General features: G+C 36.8%; 1 protein-coding gene across 4 annotated transcripts in view; it reads right to left on the reverse strand.

Annotated features, from left to right (window-relative positions):
* The window catches only part of EPHA5 (EPH receptor A5), a 486,363-nt gene extending 461,111 nt beyond the window's left edge, over positions 1-25,252 (reverse strand). For 3 of the 4 annotated variants that reach the window (XM_072620886.1, XM_072620884.1, XM_072620885.1), the window contains exon 1: positions 24,840-25,140. In XM_072620886.1, the coding sequence (XP_072476987.1) occupies positions 24,840-25,053 (214 nt within the window). In that variant the 5' untranslated portion in view covers positions 25,054-25,140. Of the gene's footprint in view, positions 1-24,839 lie in introns of all 4 variants that reach the window. The other variant, XM_072620887.1, reaches the window with a different exon arrangement.
* Positions 25,253-25,744: the final 492 nt, after the last annotated feature.

Genomic DNA, 25,744 nt, shown 5'->3' on the forward strand with positions numbered 1-25,744 from the left:
TTTAGATCTATTGTGATCTATTCATAAATCACCCTAGAAGTATATGAAAATCAGAATTCTAAGTCTTCTCCAGCATGAACCAAAACACATACACACACACACACACACACACACACACACACACACACACACAAATTTATACCTTGAAGCCAAAGGAGGAAAGCCAAGTAAGCTGAACATCATTCTAATATATGTAATTTTGCTACTGGGTTATTATTACTTTTAAAATTTTATTGTGATACATCACTTAAATTGTTTAAAAGCTAATGGTAATCTTTACTTCCTGATCCCAAGCAAATCTGGCATTTTTAGAAAACTAAACACAACTTTTCTTCTTTCAAAATCTCCACAACCAATTTAAAAAATTGCTTAAAAGTCCAGTTGGTTGACCTGATTATCATGCTAAATGTAGTGCACAAAAAGAAATTAAAATTTCTATAATTCTAGATGTCAAAAAATGAAAAAAAGGCAAAGAAGTTCCACTTAACAAATACCTTCTCCTTAGACTCTACACGGAACCTACAAGATGAAATGTCTTGACAGTTGATTTCCCCAATTACTTGACTCTTCAGAACTCAGTTTTCAATCACCTTCTGAGCAGTCAATCTTTGGAGTCATTAACTTTCTCCTAGTGACTCATGGGATGAACACTTGGCATTCAGAAATGTATATGAAGCAATTACGCTGCCATTCACTAAAACATGTAGAGTATTAGGAAAAGGTATGGCATTTAAAAGTCACCTACCACAATATAAAAAAGTGAAGCTTCTTCACAGAAGAAGCATCTCTACTTGTTCCAAAATGCCTTCATTTGAAAGATCAGTGTCAAAACTTCATCCCTCCACTAAAATTCTCCTTCAATGCTTAATTGGGACATGGAATTCTGGAGAGATCTATCAATGGAGTGCAAGCTTTGGTATGCACAGTAAAGTATAAGCTAGTAAGGATGCGCCTGGCAAAGGCTTACTATAGGTATGAGAAGCAGCTTGGCTAAGTTAAAAGACACAACACCCACAAGACCTTTATATTTTGGTTTAGTTCTTGTCCACAGCAACTCTCAAATTGAAGGTACAGATATTAAAACCAACATCCCTATAAATGTAATTTTGACTTGTGGCTTTGTAATCTTTTAAAATCATTTCTTCTTTTACATTACTATGAATAGCCAAATAATGTATAAACCATTCTGTAAACTATCCTGTAAGTCTTAGGTACCTGACTTTATCTGCAGATTTGGTGAGATGCCTAGAATGCTATATTATTTTCATTCTGCCCTATTATGTGAGGAGAAAGTAGTACTTTTTGATAATGGCAGATCAGCAAACACCCTGGTACCCAGGAGCGCCTGCTGCAAAAGTTCTTAGATCTGCTTTTCTGAAAGGAAAGCAACTTTAAGAGGGGTAACAATCTTAATTACATATACCCACAGAGAAAATATAAGGAGGACCAACAGTCAGAGCTTCCAACTGCTTGACCATAGGCAATGCATGCATCTGTACCAGAGAGAGAAACACCAACCTCTGGGTTGTTCTTAAAATGACTGCCCAGAGTCTCATCTGGCACAGGAACCGTCTTCCAAAAATTAAACCCTAAAAGAAAACCTCACCTCAGAGTACATATATGTATGTGGGTGTGTATGCATATATATATATATATATATATATATATATATATATATATATATATATATATATATATATATATATATATATGTGTGTGTGTGTGTGTGTGTGTGTGTGTGTGTGTGTGTATATATATGCATACATGTGTGGGTACATATATATGTATATATACGTATATATGTATATATACACATATACATACTTTTTTCAGAGCTAGAGGGCACGACCTCTCCTGACCCAGTGCCTCATTAGCAATCAGCAAAATGTGTGGACCTTCATAGGAAACAAGCCTCCCCTAACCAAGCCTCCCTCAATAGGCCCACCTGAGGCTTATCAATGGATGGGGGATATTTTAAATTCCCATTACAAGTACATAGTATAAAATCATTTGGTATAGATATAGATACCCATGTGTATGTAGATAGATAGATAGATAGATAGATAGATACATATCTATATCTATATCTATCTCTATATATCTATATCTATCTATATATGTATATATATATACACAAATATACACATACATATATACATATGTTTGTATGTGTGGACATATACACATATCCATACATACAGGCACACATATTTATCATGTATATATGTACACATGCATACATTCATAGCTATGAACAAAGACAGATCATGCACACACACGTAGGTAAAAAACATATGAAAGATTTAGGGAATATGACAGAATTACGAAGAAAATCCAAAAGCCTTTAGTCCAATTAAGCTAGCAATAGCACGGCTATGTATTTTGGAAATTCAGCATATACATATGGATATGTATATAACATGTAGCACATATCATCCCTTGAAATCTGGATTTGGAACGGTTACAAGAATTCTGAAATCCTCGTAAAAACAACATTAATGCTATGATACTTTTGAATATAGGTTGTTTTCTTCCTTTTTCATTTTTTTATATGAAGGACATACAAGCACGACTGAATTTAAAATTACAGCACATTTAATCTATAACTAAGAAACCAACCAACAAAAAATAATTCCCCTTTTTTCATGCTTTCTCAAGGAAACACATGTGAAAAATGTATGATCAATAATGTTCAAAATGACAAAAAAATTCCCTACACCTATCATCCTCACAATAATGTTCACTAACAGACATTGATGAGACCAAGCTACACAAAATCTCTCCATTGTCACACCTTCAGTACCTCATTCCTTATATATCTATTTTGTCTATTTTATTGCTTTGATACTAGTCGTCATTTTCCTGTTATTTTTTCCTGCTGCGGTAAAAAATTTTTATAAACTTGTAAATCTAAAGTACTTCTGAATGTAGATGGCAGTCGAAATAATTCAGGAAATCAAAAACAAATGAAAGAATAACCCCCCAAAAGGAACCTAAGTCATTTTGGAAAACCTGGTTTTTATTAGTTACTTTCCTGGAGTCTAAAAGAGTGATGCCCAAAGAACAAGGAAAAAAGAATTCCATGTAAACAAAGGTTTACTCAAGGATAGTATTTTTTATTAAAAAAAAAATGTGTTTTAAAGAAAGAAAAAACAGAGAGGGAGAAAATCTGAATGCAGGAACAGGAAGACATCAGTTACTTCCCTGTTTCTGTAAAGGGGCATCACTAGAGGCTTCTAGAGAAAGGGTGGTAACTCTGCTTTGTAAAACACAGGAAATGATTATTGAAATACAGTGAATTACCTAAGGTCAAATAACTAGCTGATGGTAAGGCTGAGACTTTCACTCAGGTCCCATATTTATAATAGGTGACAGGTGGTGAACAACTCTGCCCTTTTTGTACTTGGTCTGGTCATTTACTATTGTGAGAACGTCAAGAATTTCTTAACAGCTCTTAGGCTACTCTGTTTTGACTAATACATACAATGCAAATCTCATACAAAGTCAAATCCCCAATAGCTTAGCCCCAGAAGTACTAGGCATTTCTTCTATTATTTATGGCAAAGAGAAGATTGAAGGGGGAGAGGGGGAATGTATAAAGAATGTCTCAGGGTATTGAAGATCAAGAAGTAGTCTTGCTAGGCAAGGGAGTTGAATACAATAAAACAGATTCACTGAATCATCATGAAGAATACATCTTAAAATCATCTTGTCCAATGCCCTAATTTTTGCCTATGAGGAAAATGACATCCAGAAAAATGAAATAGCACTACCTGATTCCTTGTCCACCTCTGATGAAGTCTGTTCCTTCTCATATAGTATTTCCTATTATATACACATAAACCTCTTTAGACTTATTGTATTCTACCATGTATCGTACTTAATTGTGTTTATCTTTTTTCTTCCTGTCCCCTCTTTTAGGCATGACTTTTGTTGATTTTCACCATTGTATGTGTCATATTTTTCACATGGGCTTAGACAGACTAGGCACTCAATAATTGTAATTGATTTGAATTGAATAAAATGAACTGAGCTGAATTGAGTTGAATTGAATTAAAGATACATACTTAAAGATCTTCAGCAGCAGCCCAGGTGTCTTGACTCTCAGTCCAATGTTCATTCTACCATAGCATGATGCTTCTAATGAGTTCTCCACATAAATATGAATCCTCAGTGATGTAACAGTAATGATGGTGAAATAGGAATAATATAATCTTAGTATTTCCTAATCTTAGTATTCTTTCCTTCCAGAAGGCCACTCTCTACCATAGTACTATCTGGTATAATAATGCACATTTCTTTTTAATGCAATCATTTTGGTATATTAAAAAAGTATCTACTCCTTTATACAGTGTATAGTATATATACTATACAGCACACCCACCATAAATATTCCTCCAAAAACAGATTCCTTTAAAGGGAATTTATGGAAAAGAGCAATGGGATATAGGGGAAAATATTTTATATTTGGCATGAGAGAATCAGGGTTTAGAAGAGCTCTACTGCTTACTAGCTTGTGACTTTAGGTGAATTAACTGGTCTGAGGCTTAGCTCCTCATGTATAAACCAAGAAGGTTGAACTAGATCATCTCTAAGCTCCCTCCAAGCAATAAATCTATGATTTTGAGTCATAGATTTTTACAGATGATTATTTAAGTATGGCAACTAGGTCATGATGGGGATACAGTTTTTGAGCTCAGAGTCAGGAAAACTCATCTTCCTGAGATCAAATCTGACCTCAGAAAATTAGTAGCTGCATGACTCTGAGTGGCTTGCTTAACCCTATTTACCTCAATTTTCTCATCTATAAAATGAGCTGGAAAATGAAATGGCAACACACTCCGGTATCACTGTCAAGAAAACCCCAAATGGGATCATAAAGAGTCAGACAAGAATGAAAAAAGTGACAGAACAACAAAAAATTATTTAGGTATGAGTTGGACAAGGTCCCTTACAACTTTGAAATTCTTTGAAAATCATGTAATACGGGGGAGGAGCCAAGATGGTGGAGTAGAAAGACACACATATACTAGTTCCAAACCCACAGCCCATAAAATACCTGTAAAGAAGACCTCCCAACAAATTCTGGAGCAGCAGAAGCCACAGAACAATGGAGTGGAGGAGATTTCTGTTCCAGAGAGACCTGAAAAACTGATGAGAAAGGTCCGTCGTGCACTGGACCTGGAGCAAAGCCCAGCCCTGCTTTGGCCACCTGGCACCTAGAGGAGCAGATTCGAGCAGGCTTCAGGAACAAAAATCTCCAGCAGCCAAACAGGTCCCTCCACCCACAGGCATCAAAGGGCAGTGAGAGAGTCTTTTTGGCTGGCCAAGAGGAGAGCAGGGTGTCTCCATAACTCAGGCCCCCTCAGGAGGCAGCAGCAGAGGCAGCAGTGGACAAGGGCTCCCAAAGCAGGCAGGAGCCCAGATTCATTGTTGAAGGTCTCTGCATAAACCCCCTGAGGGAACTGAGCCCTGTGAGGTGGCCTTGCCCCAACCTGAGCACCTGAACTTAATCTCACACTGAATAGCACCCCCCCAAAGCCCTGAGGCTAGGAAGCAGCATTTGAATCTCAGACCCCAAGCACTGGCTGGGAGGATCTGGAGGTGAGGTGGGGGTGGAAAGAAAACTCAGAAGTCAAGTAACTGGTTGGGAAAATGCCCAAAAAAGGGAAAAAAAAAATAAGACTATAGAAGGTTACTTTCTTGGTGAACAGGTAATTCCTCCCTTCCTTTCTGATGAGGAAGAACAATGCTTACCATCAGGGAAAGACACAGAAGTCAAGGCTTCTGTATCCCAGCCCACTAAATGGGCTCAGGCCATGGAAGAGCTCCAAAAGGATTTTGAAAATCAAGTTAGAAAGGTGGAGGAAAAACTGGGAAGAGAAATGAGAGAGATGAAAGAAAAGCATGAAAAGCAGGTCAATACCTTGCTAAAGGAGACCCAAAAATATGCTGAAGAAAATAACACCTTTAAAAACAGGCTAACTCAATTGGCAAAAGAGGTTCAAAAAGCCAATGAGGAGAAGAATGCTTTCAAAAGCAGAATTAGCCAAATGGAAAAGGATGTTCAAAAGCTCAATGAATAAAATAGTTCTTTCAAAATTAGAATGGAACAGATGGAGGCTAATGACTTGATGAGAAACCAAGAAATCACAAAACAAAACCAAAAGAATGAAAAAATGGAAGATAATGTGAAATATCTCATTGGAAAAACGACTGACCTGGAAAATAGATCCAGGAGAGATAATTTAAAAATTATGGGACTACCTGAAAGCCATGATCAAAAAAAGAGCCTAGACACCATCTTTCATGAAATTATCAAGGAAAACTGCCCTGATATTCTAGAACCAGAGGGCAAAATAAGTATTCAAGGAATCCACCGATCCCCTCCTGAAAGGGATCCAAAAAGAGAAACTCCTAAGAACATTGTGGCCAAATTCCAGAGTTCCCTGGTCAAGGAGAAAATATTGCAAGCAGCTAGAAAGAAACAATTCAAGTATTGTGGAAATACAATGAGGATAACACAAGATCTAGCACCTTCTACATTAAGGGATCGATGGGCATGGAACATGATATTCCAGAAGTCAAAGGAAATAGGACTAAAACCAAGAATCACCTACACAGCAAAACTGAGTATAATACTTCAGGGGAAAAAATGGTCTTTCAATGAAATTGGGGACTTTCAAGCAATCTTGATGAAAAGACCAGAGCTGAAAAGAAAATTTGACTTTCAAACACAAGAATGAAGAGAAGCATGAAAAGGTAAACAGCAAAGATAAGTCATAAGGGACTTACTAAAGTTGAACTGTTTGCATTCCTACATGGAAAGACAGTATTTGTAACTCTTGAAACTTTTCAGTATCTGGGTAGTGGGTGGGATTACATGCGCACACACACACACAGAGACAGAGAGCACAGAGTAAATTGAATAGGATGGGATCATATCTTAAAAAAATGAAATTAAGTGGTGAGAGAGAAATATATTGGGAGGAGAAAGGGAGAAATGGAATGGGGCAAATTATCTCTCATAAAAGAGGCTGGCAAAAGACTTTAGTGGAGGGAAAAAGAGGGGAGGTGAGAGAAAAACATGAAGTCTACTCTCATCACATTCGATTAAAGGAAAGAATAAAATGCACACTCATATTGGTATGAAAACCTATCTTACAACACAGGAAAGTGGGGGAGAAGGGGATAAGCAGGGTGTGGGGGATGGTGGAAGGGAGGGCAATGAGAGGAGGGAGCAATGTGAAGTCAACACTCTTGGGGAGGGACAGGATTCAAAGAGAGAATGGAAGCAATGGGGGTCAGGATAGGATGGAGGGAAATATAGTTAGTCTTACACAACATGACTATTATGGAAATCATTTGCAAAACTACACAGATATGGTCTATATTGAATTGCTTGCCTTCCAAAGGGAATGGAAGGGGAGTGAGAGATGAAGAGAAGTTGGAACTCAAAGTTTTAGGAACAACTGTAGAGTACCGTTCTTGCAACTGGGAAATAAGAAATACAGGTAATGGGGGATAAAAAGTTATCTGGCCCTACAGGACAAAAGAGAAGATAGTGACAAGGGAAGGGAGGGATGATAGAAGAGAGGGCAGATTGGTGATGGGGCAATTAGAATGCTTGGTGTTTTGGGGTGGGGGGAGGGGACAAATGGGGAAAAAATTTGGAACCCAAAATTTTGTGAAAATGAATGTTAAAAGTTAAATAAATAAATTTTAAAAAAAGAAAATCATGTGATAAGTTGATTATAACTAAAAATTAAAATAAAATCAACTGTCTTTGTGTTTCAATGGTAGATTCTTGGTCACAATAGAGGAGCTTGATTAGATGGTCCTAAAGTTCTTTTCAGGTCTGTATCTGTGATCTGTTATCTATAGAGAGAACATTATGGTCAATTACCATGTATAATTACATATTCAAATAATTAGGAGAGTGAGATAGGATATATTTTGTATAAGTCGTCCCTAATTTATGAAGGCTTAAGGTAGAAATAATCCATACGTATAAAGGGAAGTGAGGGAAGTCTAAACCAGAGACCTTGCCTTCCTCAGTGTAGCCAAAGCTTCCCCTTATTCACCAATTCAGAAAAACTATGGAGTGAATGACCAAGATTCATGCATTTTGTAATGTGAAAATAGTAGTCTGCAGAAATTCTTTCTTGTGCAGAAATCATGTATACGTAAGAATATATGTACATGTGCATCTGCATGTGTAAGCATGTATGTATCTATCTATACACATGTGTATTGCATGGTTATTCGACAAGATAGGGGAAATGTGTTCTACTTAAGAAATAAAAATAAAGTTGAGTTTCTGACACATTCTATTCGTACCTTCTTTTCTATTCCCACCCAGGTATTGTCTTTGTCCTCTGACAAAAATTACTGACAGCAAAGCCACTGGAACCATAAAAATAAAGATTCATTCCTGAGCTCCTGATTTGAAAACGATTTTTTTTTCAGATACATTGCTATAAATAGGTAGGTACTGTTGATATAGCTCTATTTTTATCTTACTTCTTGTATACTCTAAGCTAAATAGGCTTGAACCTTTATAAAAACAACATCACCAAACACTCATGACAGTATAATTTTGCTCTTTAGATCCTGACTATGAACAAAAAATCATTCCCTTCTATTTCAAATATGTCCAACTCTTCTTGACCTATTTGGGGTTTTCTAGGCAACGGTACTGAAGTGCTGTAATGTGAGTGAAAGATCTTCCCCCAGTCATTAACAGGCCTCAGCTGAAGCCCATTGAGGGAAGCTTGATTAGGGGAGGCTTGTTTGTAGGAAGGCCCACACCTTTTGTTAATTGTTAATGAGGCACTGGGTCACAAGGGTTCTGACTCCCTCTGGCTCTGAAAAGTGTATACATACTCTGAAGTGAAGTTTTGCTTTGGGGGCTTATTTGGAAGAAGGTTGGTGGGCAGATGAGACTCTAGGAAGCCATTAAGGAGCCCCCTTCCTTCCCCACTTGAAAACCCAGATGTCTGTGTTCTCTCTCTGGTAAATATGTATGTAGGTAATGGTCAGGCAGTTAGATCTGTCTGTTGATCTGTGGTGTATGTATTGCTTATTGTCAGACAGTTAGAAGCCCTGTCCATCTTTGTTTCTTTGCTTGTATTTTCTCTGCTGGTTAAAGAAGATTGCTGACCTTTCAAAAGTTGTTTTCCTTTTAGAAATGCAGATTTAAGAAACTGTGCTAGCAGGCCATTCTAGATGTGTCAGGGTGCTTCCAGCTAGAAGTGCCTTGCTATTTTCTTCTTTGGTTCACTTTAGAGATGAGAAAACTGAGACAGAATTAAGTGACTTGCCCAGGGCCACATAACTAGTAAATGACATGATTTGACAGGATTTGAACTCAGGAAGATAAATCTTTCTGACATCAGGGTCAATGTTCCATCCACTATATGACCTAGCTACCCCTCTAAATAGATTTATCTGTATCTATCTACATATACATAATTATAGATAAAAATAGTTATACGTTTTTACCACAGAGATAAACTTTCAGGATATAATCTATTCATAAATTCCATACTGTCTAAACTGTATTTCTGAACATACTTCAGTGAAGTAAAGATCTCCAATTTCACTGTGCTCTATGCTCCCTCTAATGATACTGGCAAAAATCCCTCTATCACATAATAAGTGGTCTTACTGAGTTTTTGTGTCTCAGAGAGGACCTTTAATTCCTTTACCCACTGCATGTTCTTTCCAAATTTTGAATATGCAATATAAAATGCAATGAATACATGTACTATGGCTTGTGTTTTGACTGAGGACATAGTCCTCAAGAAACTAGAATTACTTGCATTAAAGCATGGACCCAAAAAGTAGGAGTCTAATGAAAAATACCTATGTGTGCCTGTGCTCTGTATATATCTGTATATGCAAATGCCATAAATTATTAACATAATTGCTAATGTTTAGCAATAAATGAACGTCCAGTGTTACCTTACTAATCTCTTGCTTTACCCTGAGAGGTTCCTCAATAGCCAACATAAATTAAAAATCAAAAAAGTTACCTCTCCTCTAGCCCACATATGTGAACTATTTCATTTACCATATTAATCAATAAAGACATTTTTTCTGAAATTGAAGATATCTCAGGTAAGTGCTTTCCAGTATTTTCTTTGACATGAATATTTGATAGTCCTTCTCGATAATGTCCAGCAATCACCTATTTATTAAACATTGGCTCTTTGTGCATGCATGGAGATATATATATATACATATACGTGTCTGTGTGTGTGTCTATGTATGTATATGTGTGTGCATATGTAATAGAAAATATAAAGGTGGACCCAGGTTACTATGTTGAATATGTTTTAACAAAATGCTTAAAGAAGTTCATTAAATTATGCATTGACTACTAATATTCATAGGGAAATGATAGCTCAAACTAAAATTACATGAATCAAATTGTTAAGCGAGATCTTCAGTTCAAAAGACTGACAAGGATCTAACTTTTGTTTGAGAACTTTGCAGTTCTTTGTAAACGTTATTTTTCAAAGTTTGGATTATGAGATATAAAAGTGTAACAAACATCATACTGTAAAAAAGACTTAAGAACCAAAAATGCTTGGAGCATCTCTTCGTATTTCTGATTGTTAACAAGATCATGTGTTCACATCCTGCCTCCCATTAGAAAAAATGTAACATTTAAAACATGTCAACTCCATATTGGTATTATATGAATTAATCAGGAAGAAAAATCTTTCATTTCTTAGTTATTAAACATCAAAGGAAGAACAGCAGAAAAATAGGCCAATGATATATGACAGATTTTTATCTTAGCTATCACTGTGGGAAAATTCCCACATGCAATTTGATAACTAAAATTCTCCAACTTAGAATGATTTTCTGTCCCTGTTTGCCTTTAATTGTCCCAATTTGGAAATCAGAAAAGCTAAAAATTCTTCTAGGCATCATTTTTGTTTATATAAGGGAAAAATTGTCCATTCTGGTTTCTTTTTCTCTTGCTGTATATTCTCCCTATTTGGATCTAAAGATTTAGTTTCTGGAATTTAGAGAATTAAGCTTTGAATAGATAAATGATGGATAGATGAGAGAACAGATCAATAGAAACAGAACTGGATAGGCATGAATAGCTTATAGACACATACAAATATACCTATATAATTTATGCAAATGTGGCTTCTGATATTTAATAAAACATAGGCCTGGACAAGTAACTTTTACTCAAATAATCAATTAGCATTGTATACATGTATAGCAAATATACACATGAACAACTAATGTAAATATAGGGAATGCAATGTGTATTCATATATGACATATTATGTCACATTAGTTTATATTATGATATATCATGTGTGATGCTTTACATCATACTATATCTTATTATTACTTTAATCATATGCTTAATGTTTAATGCCCTCCCCTCTAGAAGCAAAAGCTTTAACTCTTTGGTAGGAACTGTTAAAAAGTAGTGAGGTTATATTAACAATGCTAAATATTGAAAGTAATTTCTCCATTCCCCAGACCTAAGATTTATTTTGCTGATACTTCTTTCCTTGTTGATGCTCTTAGGGGCAGCTAGGTGGCACAATGGATGAACTACAGGGCTTGAAGTCAGGAAAACTCCTCTTCCTGAGTTGAAATCTGACCTCAAACACTTATTAGCTGTTTGACCATGGGCAAGTCACTTATCTCTGTTTGCTTCATGTGTAAAATGAGTTGGAGAGGGAAATGGCAAGCCACTCCAGTATCTTTGCCATGAAAATTCCAAATGGGTTCACAAAGAGTTGGACACAACTAAAATGACCGAAAAACAACAACTCTCCTTTCTAATATATTTGCATACATGAAATCTTCTTAATCTGGTCCTTTGGAGAATGCAAAAGATTCAAATTATCTAATTGTTTTAAGGGACCTTAGAGAATTTTTGTCTAACTTTTACCTGAAAAATATTCCTCTACACTCTATTAGTATGTGATGCATTCTTGAAAGCTTCCTCTTCCTCTGGAGGCAGCATCTCCTTTAACATTCTAGGGTTTGTTATCCTACCTTTTCTTTTCTTAACCCCTTTGAAATCTCTTTATATTGTATGGTAGACTATGCCTGGTTTTCCTTTCTATCTCCCTTCTAAAGTCAGATGGAGTGGTCACTTTCTCCCAATGAACCCATCAATTCCCCACCAGAAACCAATTTTTTTTCCCTTATTGGGGAGAATCAAATCCAGAACAGAAGTTCCCATTGACTCCTCCACATTTTAGAGGATGGAACGAACTGTCACTGAAGAAAATCTATTGAAGTGCAACATCATTCACTGTTTTGCTTTGAACATACAGTTTTTCTGTAGATATCCAGAAAACTTATGTCCCCTCATTACCAGTATATTGGACTTTCAAGCAGTATATTCCCTATAGTAACAAAAATTATTTTAGTGACCACAAAAGAATGAAATTTGACCAAAGGTAGAGGTTATAATTTAAAATTTAAAGTCCTTAGGACACAGTGATTAATAAAAGCAAACTGGATGATATATAAGCTTAAAAATAAACTACACCTGGATCATCTTCCAAAATTTTGCCAGTCTCTGTTTCATATATGTAAAGCAAAAGAAATAAAAAAAGATTCAATTTAGGTCCAGAAAGCCTGGGTTCAAATCCATGTTATAATACCATTATGACCATAAACAAATCACTTTAATTCTCTAAAATGTAATTTTTTAATTTGCAGACTGAGGGGACTGAACTAGATAATCGCTTCCAAATTTGACCTTCTGTTGTGTTAAGAAGGGTGACATAATAAGAGACTGAAAAATGAAACCAACCTCCCTGACAAGTTCTATAGTGATCAAATACTTTGAAACAACAAGCAAAGCTTACATTCTTTGAAAATATATATGAATTTGTCCTTATGACCATAAAAGTCTAAACATGTTCCCCTTGGTCAAAAGGGCAATAAGCAATCAGTTATCAAGTGTCTACTATATGGCAGACTGAGGGATATTAAGGCAAAATTGTTCCTACCCCAGCACTTATGTGATTTTAGAAGTCTCCTTTTGTCACCTTATCAAAATGATGAAAATGGACATAATAACGTGCTAAGAAAATCCATTATCATCATCTATATGACTTGGAAGTATGTTGGGATTCTTCTGCAAATACCCAAGAAAGACTGTTGAAAGCAAATACTTGGCTCCAATGGGGCTTGCACTATGAGATTGACTTGTTGTATTGGTGCCAGCCCGGATACACCTGCAAAGCTTGTCTTTCCACTCAGCACACATGAAACTGCATCCTGGAATGAGGAAAGACAGTCATTGCAAAGTAACTAAATCATCTTTCTTTGAAAAAAAATTCAACAAACTCTATTCCAATTCTTATGATTCACCTCACCCCTCCAAAAAAAGACTTCTGCTTACTTTAAAAAAAAAAATCTCCTTTTTACCCTCAGTGATTAGAAATCTTGATTCTGAGCAGAAATCAGCAAACCTATGATGGAAAGGCTGCATGGTAGACTAAAAAGAACTCTGCATTTGGGAGGAGAAACCTGGATTGGGGCCTTGGCTGTATTTGTTACTGTCTTTGTTATTTAGGTCAAGCCGCTTCAGATTTCTGAATCTCAATTTTCCTGATTTCTTAAAGGGCTGGACTAGCTGATTTATTTAGTTCTAGGTATGTATGTGTATGTGTGTGCATATATGTACATGTATATGTATACACATGTACCTCACACACACGCTTATTTGTTCATCTATTTAGTTAAAACCATCCCACCTAATTTCTTGGCTTCTTTGATTGACTACAGGAAACCACTTTCTCTTTCTGTAGACAGGTGTAAAAATACCAACGATAACAGCTTATGTAACACTTTATCTTTGTAAAGCACTTTACACATATTATTTCATAAGATTCTCACAAAATCTTGTCAGAGTCACTACAATTTTCTCCATCTTACAGATGAGGAAACTGAGGCTGAGAAGCTAAGTAACCTTTCTAGTTAGTAAAGCTAGTATCTAAAGAAAAATTAAAATTCAGTTCCTTCTAACTCCAAATCTGACACTTCAACTAATATCTACCTAACTGCCTCTGACCAAGGTCTGGGAGTGGAGATGACAGTCAATTTTCAAAAACAAAGATGGTACCAGAAGAATCAGAGAATGTTTAAAAGTATTTACTTAAGCTGCAGGACTGCTAAATTCTGGCTCACACCAATCAATTGTTTGATTATGGTCTAGTCCTTCTGGTATTTAAAATCAATTGCTCAAAATAAATAATTAGACAAAGACAGGCTAAATCCAGGCAGAGGAATACTGAAAACAAACAAGCTTCCCAGAGAACTAAACTATCAGAGACAAATATTGAAGTCTGCCAGCATAACTACTTGAAAAATGTATGGCTGAGCCAAATGCTTTCCTTTCTGTACTGCCTAGCACACAAATCTTCCGTTGGTCATATCAACAGAAAAAAAGACATGACATGAATAATTATGCTAAGCTATTTTAAAAGAATGAGAGAAATACCACTATCAACTATGAGCCTTTTTCAGAATTACATTAAATCCACAAAGATATATTCCCCCATTCCCAAACTAGTAAGAGGCAAGAGATAGGGAGAAAAATAGTGTCGTTACTTTCTACATTTGTTCCAAGGAGGTTTTTTCTTTTAATCTTTGAAAAAAATGTACACCATGGTAAACATTTGAGTATGAATGAACCACTTGATCAGGTGTTAAAAAGCTGTAGGTACTCTCAAAGTAACCTCACTACAATGAATCTTAAAATAAGAACAAAAATGAATTTTCTTTAAAATTCTACTGAATTAGATATTTGTTTTTTAAAGATTAGTTGTAAGCTATACAAGCTATAACATTAATTTCCACATCTGGATATCTGTATGAACTTTATTTTAAAAAGTCAAGCTATTGATCAATGAGTCATTACTGGGGTAGAATAACAAGAGTTTTGTCCCAGGAAAGAGACTGATTGAGAAAAGAAAATTTGCACTGGCGTGGGGAATTTAACAGTCAGTTGGTAATCCTCAAAGACAGCAAATATGAAGAAGACCTCATGACTAAATGAGGATGACAGTATCACCAAGGACAGCCTTCTTACAGAATTTTGAGAAAGGAAGAAGGAATAGATTCCAGCTTTAATACCATGACATTTTCTGGAGTTCTGTCTAAAGCTGAGCCTGGGGGAACCTAGTAGTGAGGAGGCTGGCCTAGCCCTCACATAGCAGATAATCTCAATGTAAAGGTCAGGCAAACATTCAGATTGCTACAGAGCACACCTCAGTGAGGCAGGGAAAGATGGAAGCTTGGAGGCTGGAAATGAAAAAAATCCCCTCATCCTCTAAGCCTCTTTCTTCCCTCCATTAATTAGCCTGAAGAGAAGAATTCCAGATGGAAAAGGCAGGGAGAGGAAGTTCTGTTTTTGAACACTCAAGACCTTTATATCACTTCTTCTATCTCAGAATTTTTTTTTCCTTTCTCCTGAAGTCTTCTTTTCCCTTTTGCTTGCATCTCAAAATTTCCCAAGGGCTTGAGGTTTGAACAAAAAGATCACTCTGGAAATATGAAAATCAGGGAAAAGGCAGAAACATTCCACAGAAGAAAGGTCAGTCATGCCAAGAGAAGTACTCCCTAAATTCATTCAGCTAAGTGCATAGAGCTGGCTCTGGAGTCAGGAGGACCTGAGTTCACACCCAGCCTCTGACACTTAGTAGCTGTGTGAGAGTCTGTATTTCACCCCAATACATTATCTGAGAAGCTGCTTTATCTCAAATTGTCTTCCTTACACAAAAGTTCTTTTCCTCCCCATCTCTGGAAACAAAATATCTGTATATACAAAGGTGGCATTGTGTATAGAATACCTGGCCTAAAGTCAAGAAGACTCATCTTCCTGAGTGCAATCCTGACCTCAGACACTTATCAGTTGTGTGGCTGAGCAAGTCATTAACCCTGTGTGCCTCAATTTCTTCATCTGTAAAATGAGCTGGAGAAGGAACTAGCAAACCACTTTAGTATCATTGCCAAGAGAACCCCAAATGGGATCACAAAGAGTTGGACGTCATTGAACAGCAGCGACAATAAATTCATGGAGGAAAAAAATGCAGAAAAATCATGGTCTTGCCAAATAAGATTGATTGTAATTAGATGGTAAATGGTGAGGCAATATGTTTCAAAGGGAAAAAAGGTTGGCTTTGGAATCAGAGAACCCAGGTTTGAGTCTTAGATACATTAAAATTATTGCTTGTTGCTTGTCTGGCTTGAGGCAAGACCCTTCATTTTCCCTTTGCCTCAGTGTCTCATTTTATGAATAATGGCCCCAGTACATACAGATGGAGAGGAGGTGTCTGTGTGAAGGGCTCAGGACTTGGGGATGAAGGAAAGGTTAACATAGACCAAAGCTTACCATTCTACACTCACCTTTTATAAATCAGCCCTTCTGAATTTCAAGTGTGAAGAAACAACTATGCCTTTATGATAGCTAGATCTGAAGGTCAACTTAAACAGTAAACTACTTAACAATCTTTCTTTGGTAGTATCTATAGTTTCTTTCCCCATGTAGGAGGGACTGCCCTTACCCTAAACATGTGAGAGTGCCTTGTATGGTGTGGTGTGTGGTGCTTGCAATGGCAAAGAAAAAAAACCCTGCTGTTTATGGCTCTGGCTTTTAAATTTAATTCATTTTTAAATAATGCATTAAGGCAGCTAGATGGGACATTGGATGCAGTGCTGGACCTGGAATAAGCAAGACCTATCAGTTCAAATCCAACATCAGATACTTAGTAACAAACAGACCTAGGAGTCAAATAGTTATGCAGTTAGGGTAAAAGTAACTGACTCTGGGTAAATCTGCTTCTTTGGGTTCAAATATCACTGCAGATGGTGGCTACAGCCATGAAATGAAAAGGCACTGACTCCTTGGAAAGGAAACTGTGACATATCTGGACATACTAAAAAGCAGAGACATCACGTTGCCAATAAACAGCTATATAATCATAGCTTTGGCTTTTCTAGTACCAATGTAAGGCTTTGAGAGTTGCAATATAAGGAAAGCTGAGCACTTGAAATCAATCATTTCCAGAAAACTTGACAGTGCCTTGAACAGCAAGTAAATCATTCAATATTAAAGGAATGAATTCAGGCTATTCACTGGAAGATCAAATACTAAATCTGAAGCTTAAGTTACTTTGGTTACATAATGAGAAGATGGAACTCATTGGAAAAGACTGATGTTGGGAAAGATTGAAAGCAAAAAGAAAAGGGCATGGCAGAGAATGAGATGGATAGTGTCACAGAAACAATGACCATGAACTTGGACAGACTAAGAGATAGACAAAGAGTCTGACATGATTGAACAACAACGAAACAGATGTTAATCTGCCTTCATTTCCTTCATTGTTACAGAAAGAGAGAGAGAAACTACAATAATAGCCTTTAATACCTAGAATTGTTATAAGGACAAATAATATTTCTAAGTGCTTTGCAAAGTTTGAAGTACTATACAAATGTTAGCTATTTTCATCATCACCTAAAGATTTTCATGGTGGTTACCTTGTGAATCTGCAAAAGTATAATTATCTTTATTTTATAGATGAAAAAACTGATAGTTTCATCTATAAAGCCTATAGGAAACTAAACCGACTTTTCCAAGGGTAGTTAATATTCAAGAAAATTAACCAAACCCTTCTGACTCCAAATCCAGTGATCTTTAACCTATACCAAACTATTTACTATTTGGTAAATATCAGTACACTAAAGAATGAAGGAATAACTAACCCCTAAATGAAATTCTAAATCATGAACTTTCTAAAATATTTACTTTCCATGGTTTTTTTTCAATAAAGTAGCAAAGAAAAAAATTGGCAGCATCTAAATTTTCATGGATTTCTCTTAATAATTCTAATCCATATACATCATAGAAAAATATCCGGTTATTTTCTTCTTTTTCAACATTTTATTGAATTCTATCAGATAAGCAGAGAAACAGCTAAGAATTTCAGTTGATAGAAGAATGAATCTGGAGGCAAAAGGACTTGGGTTCAAACCCTGACTCAGTCATTTACTCATTGTGCTAACCTGGGCAAAACTTTCGATTTCATTTAGCCCCTGTTTTCTCAGATGTAAAAGTGGGACAATAAAAGCACTTTATTCCCAGATTTTTTTTTTTGGAGGATAAAACAAGATTGTTTAAAAACTTTAAAGTGCTATATAAAAACCTTAAAGTGCTTATTTGTTTTAAATATAATAGAGATATACAATTTTAAATAAATATTTAACTGATGAGGCATTATCTTTTATATAATAGTTACTACCCAAGAATCACCTACCACCAATTACCTTCTCCCTGTCAAAATAAAAGTTAAATAAGCTGATACAATTTCAAATTATTAAACAGATGACCTTCACTACAGGTCTGCCATAAGTTATCTGAAACAAGTATTGGCCACTGTAGTTAATCTCATTTCAAAGAAATAGTTTACATAAGAATGTAAATTCCCTAGAGAAAACCATTCCCTTATCCTTTAGTGTTAATCCCACAGCATTGTAGATGCTCACCTCTTCCATCCTACCATCCAAAGTTTGTATTTACACCATCTAAATGATTTGGTGGAATTAAAATGAAAATGGCTTTTCGGCCTAAAACACTGAGAAATCATAGGATGTGTATTGAAGTTGGAAGAGATCTGAGGAGGCCATTGTACTCCAAACCCTCATTTTAAAAATTAGGAAACCAAGAAACAGACATTAAATGACTTGTCCATTTTAGTAGAGGCAGTAAATTATGATCAGGGCAAGAAGACACATAAATGCTGAACATACTTTTTTCTCACAGCAGAACATGTCAGTTTATCTAATTGTAACTTCCTTGGCAAAAATCATATCTATAATCTAAGTTATACAGGTAAGAGACGTAATACAATTATAGAGAGTTCATCTATATTTCTACGTTACATGTCAATGATTTGTCACAAAATATGTATTTCATTTGAAATATGGTATTAAATTTTCATTTTCTTACAGGTTTTATCTATTTTGGAATTTAAGAAAGGTATAAGCAACAGATTTGTATGGTCAAAACAAACAAAAAACAACAAAATCATAATGTAAAAATATATTAAAAAGTTACTATTTATTAGCTTTGGATATTTCAAGCCAAATAACAAAAAAAAAATCACTTTCAAGTTGAAATGAAGGTGTCTTAAGGGAAATTTTCCCTATCCAACATATTAAAGTGGATGGCATCAATAAATGCTAAAATCAAAGAAAAATTGTTCTTGTCCATTTAAAAGCATATACATGACAGGTGAAAATGCCTCAGAGTTATTGGTCTAATTTTCTGCTTTGTAATGTACCTTACTGAGTGGACATGCAATTTCCTAAATAATTATAAATATAATTATTTGTAACCATATATATTTGAACAAAATATAGTGAAATACCTGTACATAATCTAAAGGTTCTCCAATAGAGCTGTTTCAGTCAGTTATGGATTAGAGTTATTTTTTTTCAAAATCTATATACATGATCACTAAGTATATTCATAATATACCATTATAACTCCTTAGAAGGAATACCTAGCTAATCATACACATGCTGATAAAATAGCTAAATATGTATTTAGCCAGTAGAGCAGAACAGTAGGAGACATTCCAGTTTATTAGATAAATACATACTCATCAGAGATATTAGAACAGCAAGAACTATGCCAGTCTCTGAGGTAACAGTTTATAATTTATAAGTTTCTTCTTACTCCCTATATCTACCCATTCACTCTTTAATGAAATGGGAAAGATGAAAAATAAGTCAATCTCTAGCTAATGAATCATTAGGAAAAAAAAAGTTGATGATTCAAACTTCAATTAAGACTCAATGTGTAGCTTTTTTCATAATTTGTAAATTCAGGATGAAATTATCAGGTGTACAATTTACAATTTTAAAGACATCTCTACCAACACTGATTTAATGTGATTAGGCTGCTTTTCTAATTAGGATACACTTTTGGTTGGTAATGCAGTAACTTGAACTTAAGGATGCAGTTTAAGGTAAGAAATCAGTAATAATACAAAACTAGTTCCTTATGTGTTATGTGTTTCTTTTTCCATGATAAACTTTGAAACCTACTTACCAAAAAAGTTACATCCTTTATAATCATTTAAAATGATCATTTATATTTTCATCTTGCTTAAAAAATCAAAGATAAAAGAACCAATTTTATCCAAATAGGAGTTTAAAGTAGGGTGACTAAAGAGGGAAAATCATGCAATCAATATATGCATATCGATATATACATATCAATAAATTTCAAAAGAAATATTTAGTAGACTACATTAAGGAAAAGTCAGTTCCTTAAATATAGCAATACTATTTTAAACTAAATAATTTTGGTATACTAACCTATGATCTGAATTAATTCCCATTATACTCTAGATAGATTGGAATAACATGTATAGAGAAAGAAGAAAAAAAAAATCTCACTAATATCTTAATTCTAACAGGTATTTTTTTTGTAAATAAAAATGCCTATACGTATAATGTAAACAACCCTTGTGCCATAATGTAATAATTTGTTTATATATTAAGATCCTATCTTAAATCTTTGTCACACATCACTATAGTATCACTGAGAAAGTGTCTTCCAAAGGAAAAATTACTTTAAAAAATTCTTAATCTTTTATTTTCCTGCATTATTATGCTAAACATAAACTAATTTATCAAATAAACATTTTGAATGTTATATATTAAATATATATATTTTTAAAAACACTGCTATTTGCTTCCTACTACTCCAGGAAATGATATTTCAAAACTCATTTTACCATTCACTTTTTAAGATTTAGAAACAAAAGAAGCCAAGAATATTTCTTTCCCCTTATGATTCTAGAGCATAGTTATGTTCCTGTTCCTGTTGGCTTCCCCAATTGGAAAGAACTGCTCAAAACAATGTATAGTGTAATTATAATAACACCCACATGGCACATTATTTTAGTTAAATACACTTGCCATAGTTGGGATCTACTGGTTTTAGAAACATGGGCAAAAACTTTACCAAAAAAAAAAAAACACCACAAACTTTCTTCTCCCCTTCTTTGTGAAGAAAAATTTATTATTTTCTCTTAGTCAATTCAAACATTTATTCTCATTTCCACCAAGAGCCTCCCCTACTCCTGTCCACATATTTTTTTCCTTTAATTGTAAGAAACCTTTAGAGAAAAGAAACTGGACTTTTCAAAAACATACTGCTGATAACTGTCAGTAAGTAGCACAGAAGAACTTTACTGATTGTGGTTTCAATGAATTAAGCTTGATTCACTACAGAATGAAAGGCAGAGCTGTTCAGCAGTAATTGGCCAAGCATCCCTGCTGCGAAAAGTACTTGTCAAATAGTCTTTGTTTACAAATAAATGCCCAGATAGTAAATTAATAATAATGATAATAGTAATAATAATTTAAAGGGTCAGCTATTGATTAAGTTTTTGCCTACATTCAGAATCCATACCTCAGTGGTCTTGCTTTCTTGTTCATTAAAAGTACTAAAAATTGCCCCTATTGTGGTTCAAAGAGCTAATGAAATCTGTCCTTTGCACTGTTCTACTTACCAAACACAGAGGACTCACTTTGTCAAATAAGCCTCTGAATTAATGTATTATTTCTTTTAAAGTTACTATACCCTGTAAGGTAGTTCAAAGGTCTTTCTGTATAGTAACAATACAAGCTTTATTGAAACAGGACAACTGAGCCAAAGAATAGGGCCTCTTCACTTAAAGGGACTGTTATCTGGCTAATAATGTTCCATACTACTGAGGCCAAAGAAAGCATATGCCTTCTTTTATATGGATCTCTTCTGTTATATTTTCCAAAAGCCATAATATTGGAAAATTCAGTTTATACTGATCCACAGATTCCAGATATGTCTGTCATTACCTATTTCATTTTCTTTACTTTTTCTTATAGAAGTCCAACAGCCGAATCATTAAAAGCTAACCATATCTTTTGACTTCAAACTTAAAACCAGTTTCTACTGGGATTGTTACTTATTTTCTTACATAATAAAGGCTATATATCTCATACATATAAATAGATTAAAATACTCAGGGATTAAAATATATATGTATATATATACATGTATATATGTATGTGTATGTATATATACATATATATATATATATATACTTTATAAGGAATAGGGGACACAGAAAAATAGAATTAACTCTAAGATCCTATATTTCTATAGCATATTGCACATGGCTGTCCTTCCCAAGAACTCCACCTGCTTCTCAACCTCTCAAACTGCTTAACCTACAGAAAGACACTGGGGGAGAGGAGAGGGGAAAATGAGAGGGGAGAGTAGTGTTAGAATAGATTCAGTATATAATTTTCTATTTCTTCACAATTAAAAGCAATGGCTGAGTGATGTAAGAAGAACAAGATTACAAAATTTAAAATAAGTACACAAGTAAAGGTCTGGGACAGTACAAGGAAAAGTCAGAAAAAATGATAAAGTACAGAATGGAGGTGAGATTAAGAAAGCAGAAAAGATTAGATCAACAATATTAAAGACTTCCTTTCTATTTCTATTTAAATTTCTTTCTCCTACTTTTATTGGGCTCTAAATACAAGTGTTGAATTGTGAACTATTAGGATCTTATGGACATAGGTTAGCTATTTCCAAGAAAGGATAATGTTCCTTTTTTTTTTTTTTTGGTCTAAAATCTATCTTCCTGCACCTGTGTCTTCCTCAGCTCTGAAAGGAGATGAAATACTACTATATAGTTTAGAACTAGTCTATGTTAAGAGACTCGGTTGTCTGATATGTTCAGCATGATCAGTTCTATGAAGTTCTTGGGGGGTATAGGTGGTGTTTCCCTGTTACATAATTCCATTCCCAGTTCATTATTTTCTTTCCTCTTTTTCCTTCTTGAAGTAAGTACGCCTTTTCAGATTCAGTTACATATATTACCCCCAAACATAGGCACACACTACCCCCTTAAAACACACACACACACACACACACACACACACACACACACGACCTAGTCTTCTCAGCACCCTCCTACCTCTCTTCAAGGCTACCACTAAAACATGGAGAAATGGACTTTCAACAAGCAAACTCTTCTGGGTAGGTGGTATTTATTAGAATGGTTTACATCCAAATCAGGAGCTCCTTTAGTAGGACTATGACCGTCTAGAATCAAGACAAAGTACCTCAAAACCTGGTAGACTTCTCCAGACTTTCAAAAGAGGAGATGCAACTTTTTTGGGGGGGAAGTAAGTAACATAAGGAAGTTATGATGAGTGAAACCCTTCCTTAGCTAAACCCCATTATAAGAGGGAATGAATCCCTTCATATCTCTGCTTAGTCTATCCTTGGCAATGGGGTATTTTAAATGAATCCACTTCGTTAAGATATTTTGGAATTGGGACCTCAGATATTAGGAGGAGAGAAAGGGTAGAAAGTCGATTTAGGGGAATGGGAGAGGGAAGGGAACAGTTTTAATTTTGGCACCAAATCTTGGAAGGTTGCATCTGTATTGATAACAGTTTAGCGTCTTCCCTGAGAATGGAGACTCTATGCATGCACACCAGGAGGTGGCTGACTGCGGCATCTTAGGAGTCTTTTGGCCACCTCCCGGGAAAGGCAAGGATTCTCATCCCCTTCCCGAGCCCCACCTCGAGGGTGCTAGTTGGAAGCTCGTTCTTGGAGGAGATAAATAAAATGACTAAAATGGCTTTCCTCCACCTTACGTCAGTAGGTGCATTCCCTAGATCCTGCGCTAAAGCCTGGAGTGTCCCGGTGAAGCTCAGTCAGTGTGTGTATGAAGAGAAATACTCGGACCCTGGATCGGGACCCGGGGAGACTGGCTGAAGGGAAGCGGCACAGGGGACTAGGCACAGGGCACCAGGGCCCCGCACCAGGAGAGAAGGCACAGGTGCTGCTCCCGCGCCCCAGCCCATCACACACAGACGGCAGTCTACATGAACCTCTAGCTCCAGAAAACAGAGGTAAAGCGTTTTGGAGGTGGGAAGGAAATCAGGAGACTTCCAGTATCCGGAGCTGAGCTTTCCCCACTCCCCAGAGGCACCGAAAAACCCGGAGAGACATTCATTCACAAGCTCCAGCAGCAACTTCCTGGCAGAGACAGCCCTCTCCTCCCCCACCCCAACCCCCCTGAGTTTCCCCCACCCCCCGCGTCTTCCCATCCCCCTCCCCCGCCTCCTACTGCACGGCCGCCTTGGTGTAATTATTATAGTCATAAACAGATGGGCATCCACAGTGTTGAGAGCCTTCCCTCCAACACTTGTGCGCCTCCCCCCTCCCCATAACAGCTCCCGCCACCAACCCTGAAATAGCAGCTGGTGCCACCCTAAATACCAGCTCTTGCTACCCGCTTTTGCCCCAAGTAAAGGCTTCCACTCACACACAACCCATAACGGTTTCTAGCTCCCGGGATTAAATACTGTAGCCTTCCAGCAGCTCTCCTTCCCCGACCCCCCACAATCATCTTCTCGCTCATTTTCCCTAAGTAAAACAGAGCTAGACCAGCCCCGCAACATAGCGGCTCAGGGTCCTGTAAATATACCCTCTCCTTGGTCAGCAACTTAGAGGATCCCCTGAATGGACCTGAGCCTTGACCTGCAACCCGAGGAATGCCAAATAATAACCCTCAAGAAGACAGTGGACTCGGTGGGCTAATGGGAGGGAGGTCATGAGCAAGAGCGAGGCAGTTGGGACAGTCCCCCCACCTCATGGCCAAGCTCAAGTGCATCCTCACCCCAATGCACCGCTCCTTCTCCCCATCCCCACCCCCATCGCTGCCCGCTGTCCATCTCCATCTCCACCTGCCTACCTTCATTGCTCGGGCTGGCTAGGAGCGTCCGGAGTGCGGCGCAGAGTAGCAGACAAGTCCAAAGCGGAGCCCGCCGGGGAGCAGAGCAGCACCCAGCCAAAGACACGGTGGCCGAAGACGAGTCGCAACTGCCACCGCCGTGGCCAGCGGCACCGCAGCCGCTGGGGAGACGCCGCCGCCGCCGCCCCGCAGCCCGGGGCTCGGAGCCCCGCATCCTCCCGCCTGTCTCCGCAGCTGCTCCCGCGCGCTGCTCTGTTCGTCCCTTGGCCGCTGCTGCTGCTGCTGCGAGACGAAGGGAAACGCAGGTCCTCTTTTTCCTCTTCTTTCTTGGTCCCCTTCTCCTGGGGGCTTTCACTTCCTCCAAAGCAGTAGTGATCACTGACCGGAGGAGATAGCTGAAGTTTTCTTGTTCCTTCCTCCCTCCCTCTTAGAGGAAATAAGTAATAAAAAAAGAGCAATAACAGTTACTGTTATAGTACTAGACTTGCACTAAAGGCTGCCGATCAGATCCCGGGTTCTCTTTCTCCTTGTCTTGCACTTTTACAATTAAAAAATGATAACAATAATAATGTCACTAGGGAAAAACAGAAACTCCTTTTTCAGTTTTTAGGGCTGAAATGCCAGAGGATTAGGGAAGATAGCACTTCTCTCCAGATAGGACAAAAGCAGCAATAAAAAAGAAAAAGAGAGGGAGAGGGGGATGGAAGGAAAGGCAAGAAAAGGTGAGATGGGGGTGGGAGGGGAGATAGGAGAGAGGTGAGAACGGAAAAGGAGCCAGAGATCTTAAAGAGGTTGGAAGAAGGAAATAGCTGTGGGCTGCGAGCTGAAGAGGGGGAGGAACTGACAGAGGGGGAAAAGAGACAGGAGCTTGGAGCTGCCGCTGGCTGCTGCTACCCCGGTTCTGG

Source organism: Notamacropus eugenii, chromosome 6 (assembly GCF_028372415.1).
Source record: "Notamacropus eugenii isolate mMacEug1 chromosome 6, mMacEug1.pri_v2, whole genome shotgun sequence".
NCBI lineage: Eukaryota > Metazoa > Chordata > Mammalia > Diprotodontia > Macropodidae > Notamacropus > Notamacropus eugenii.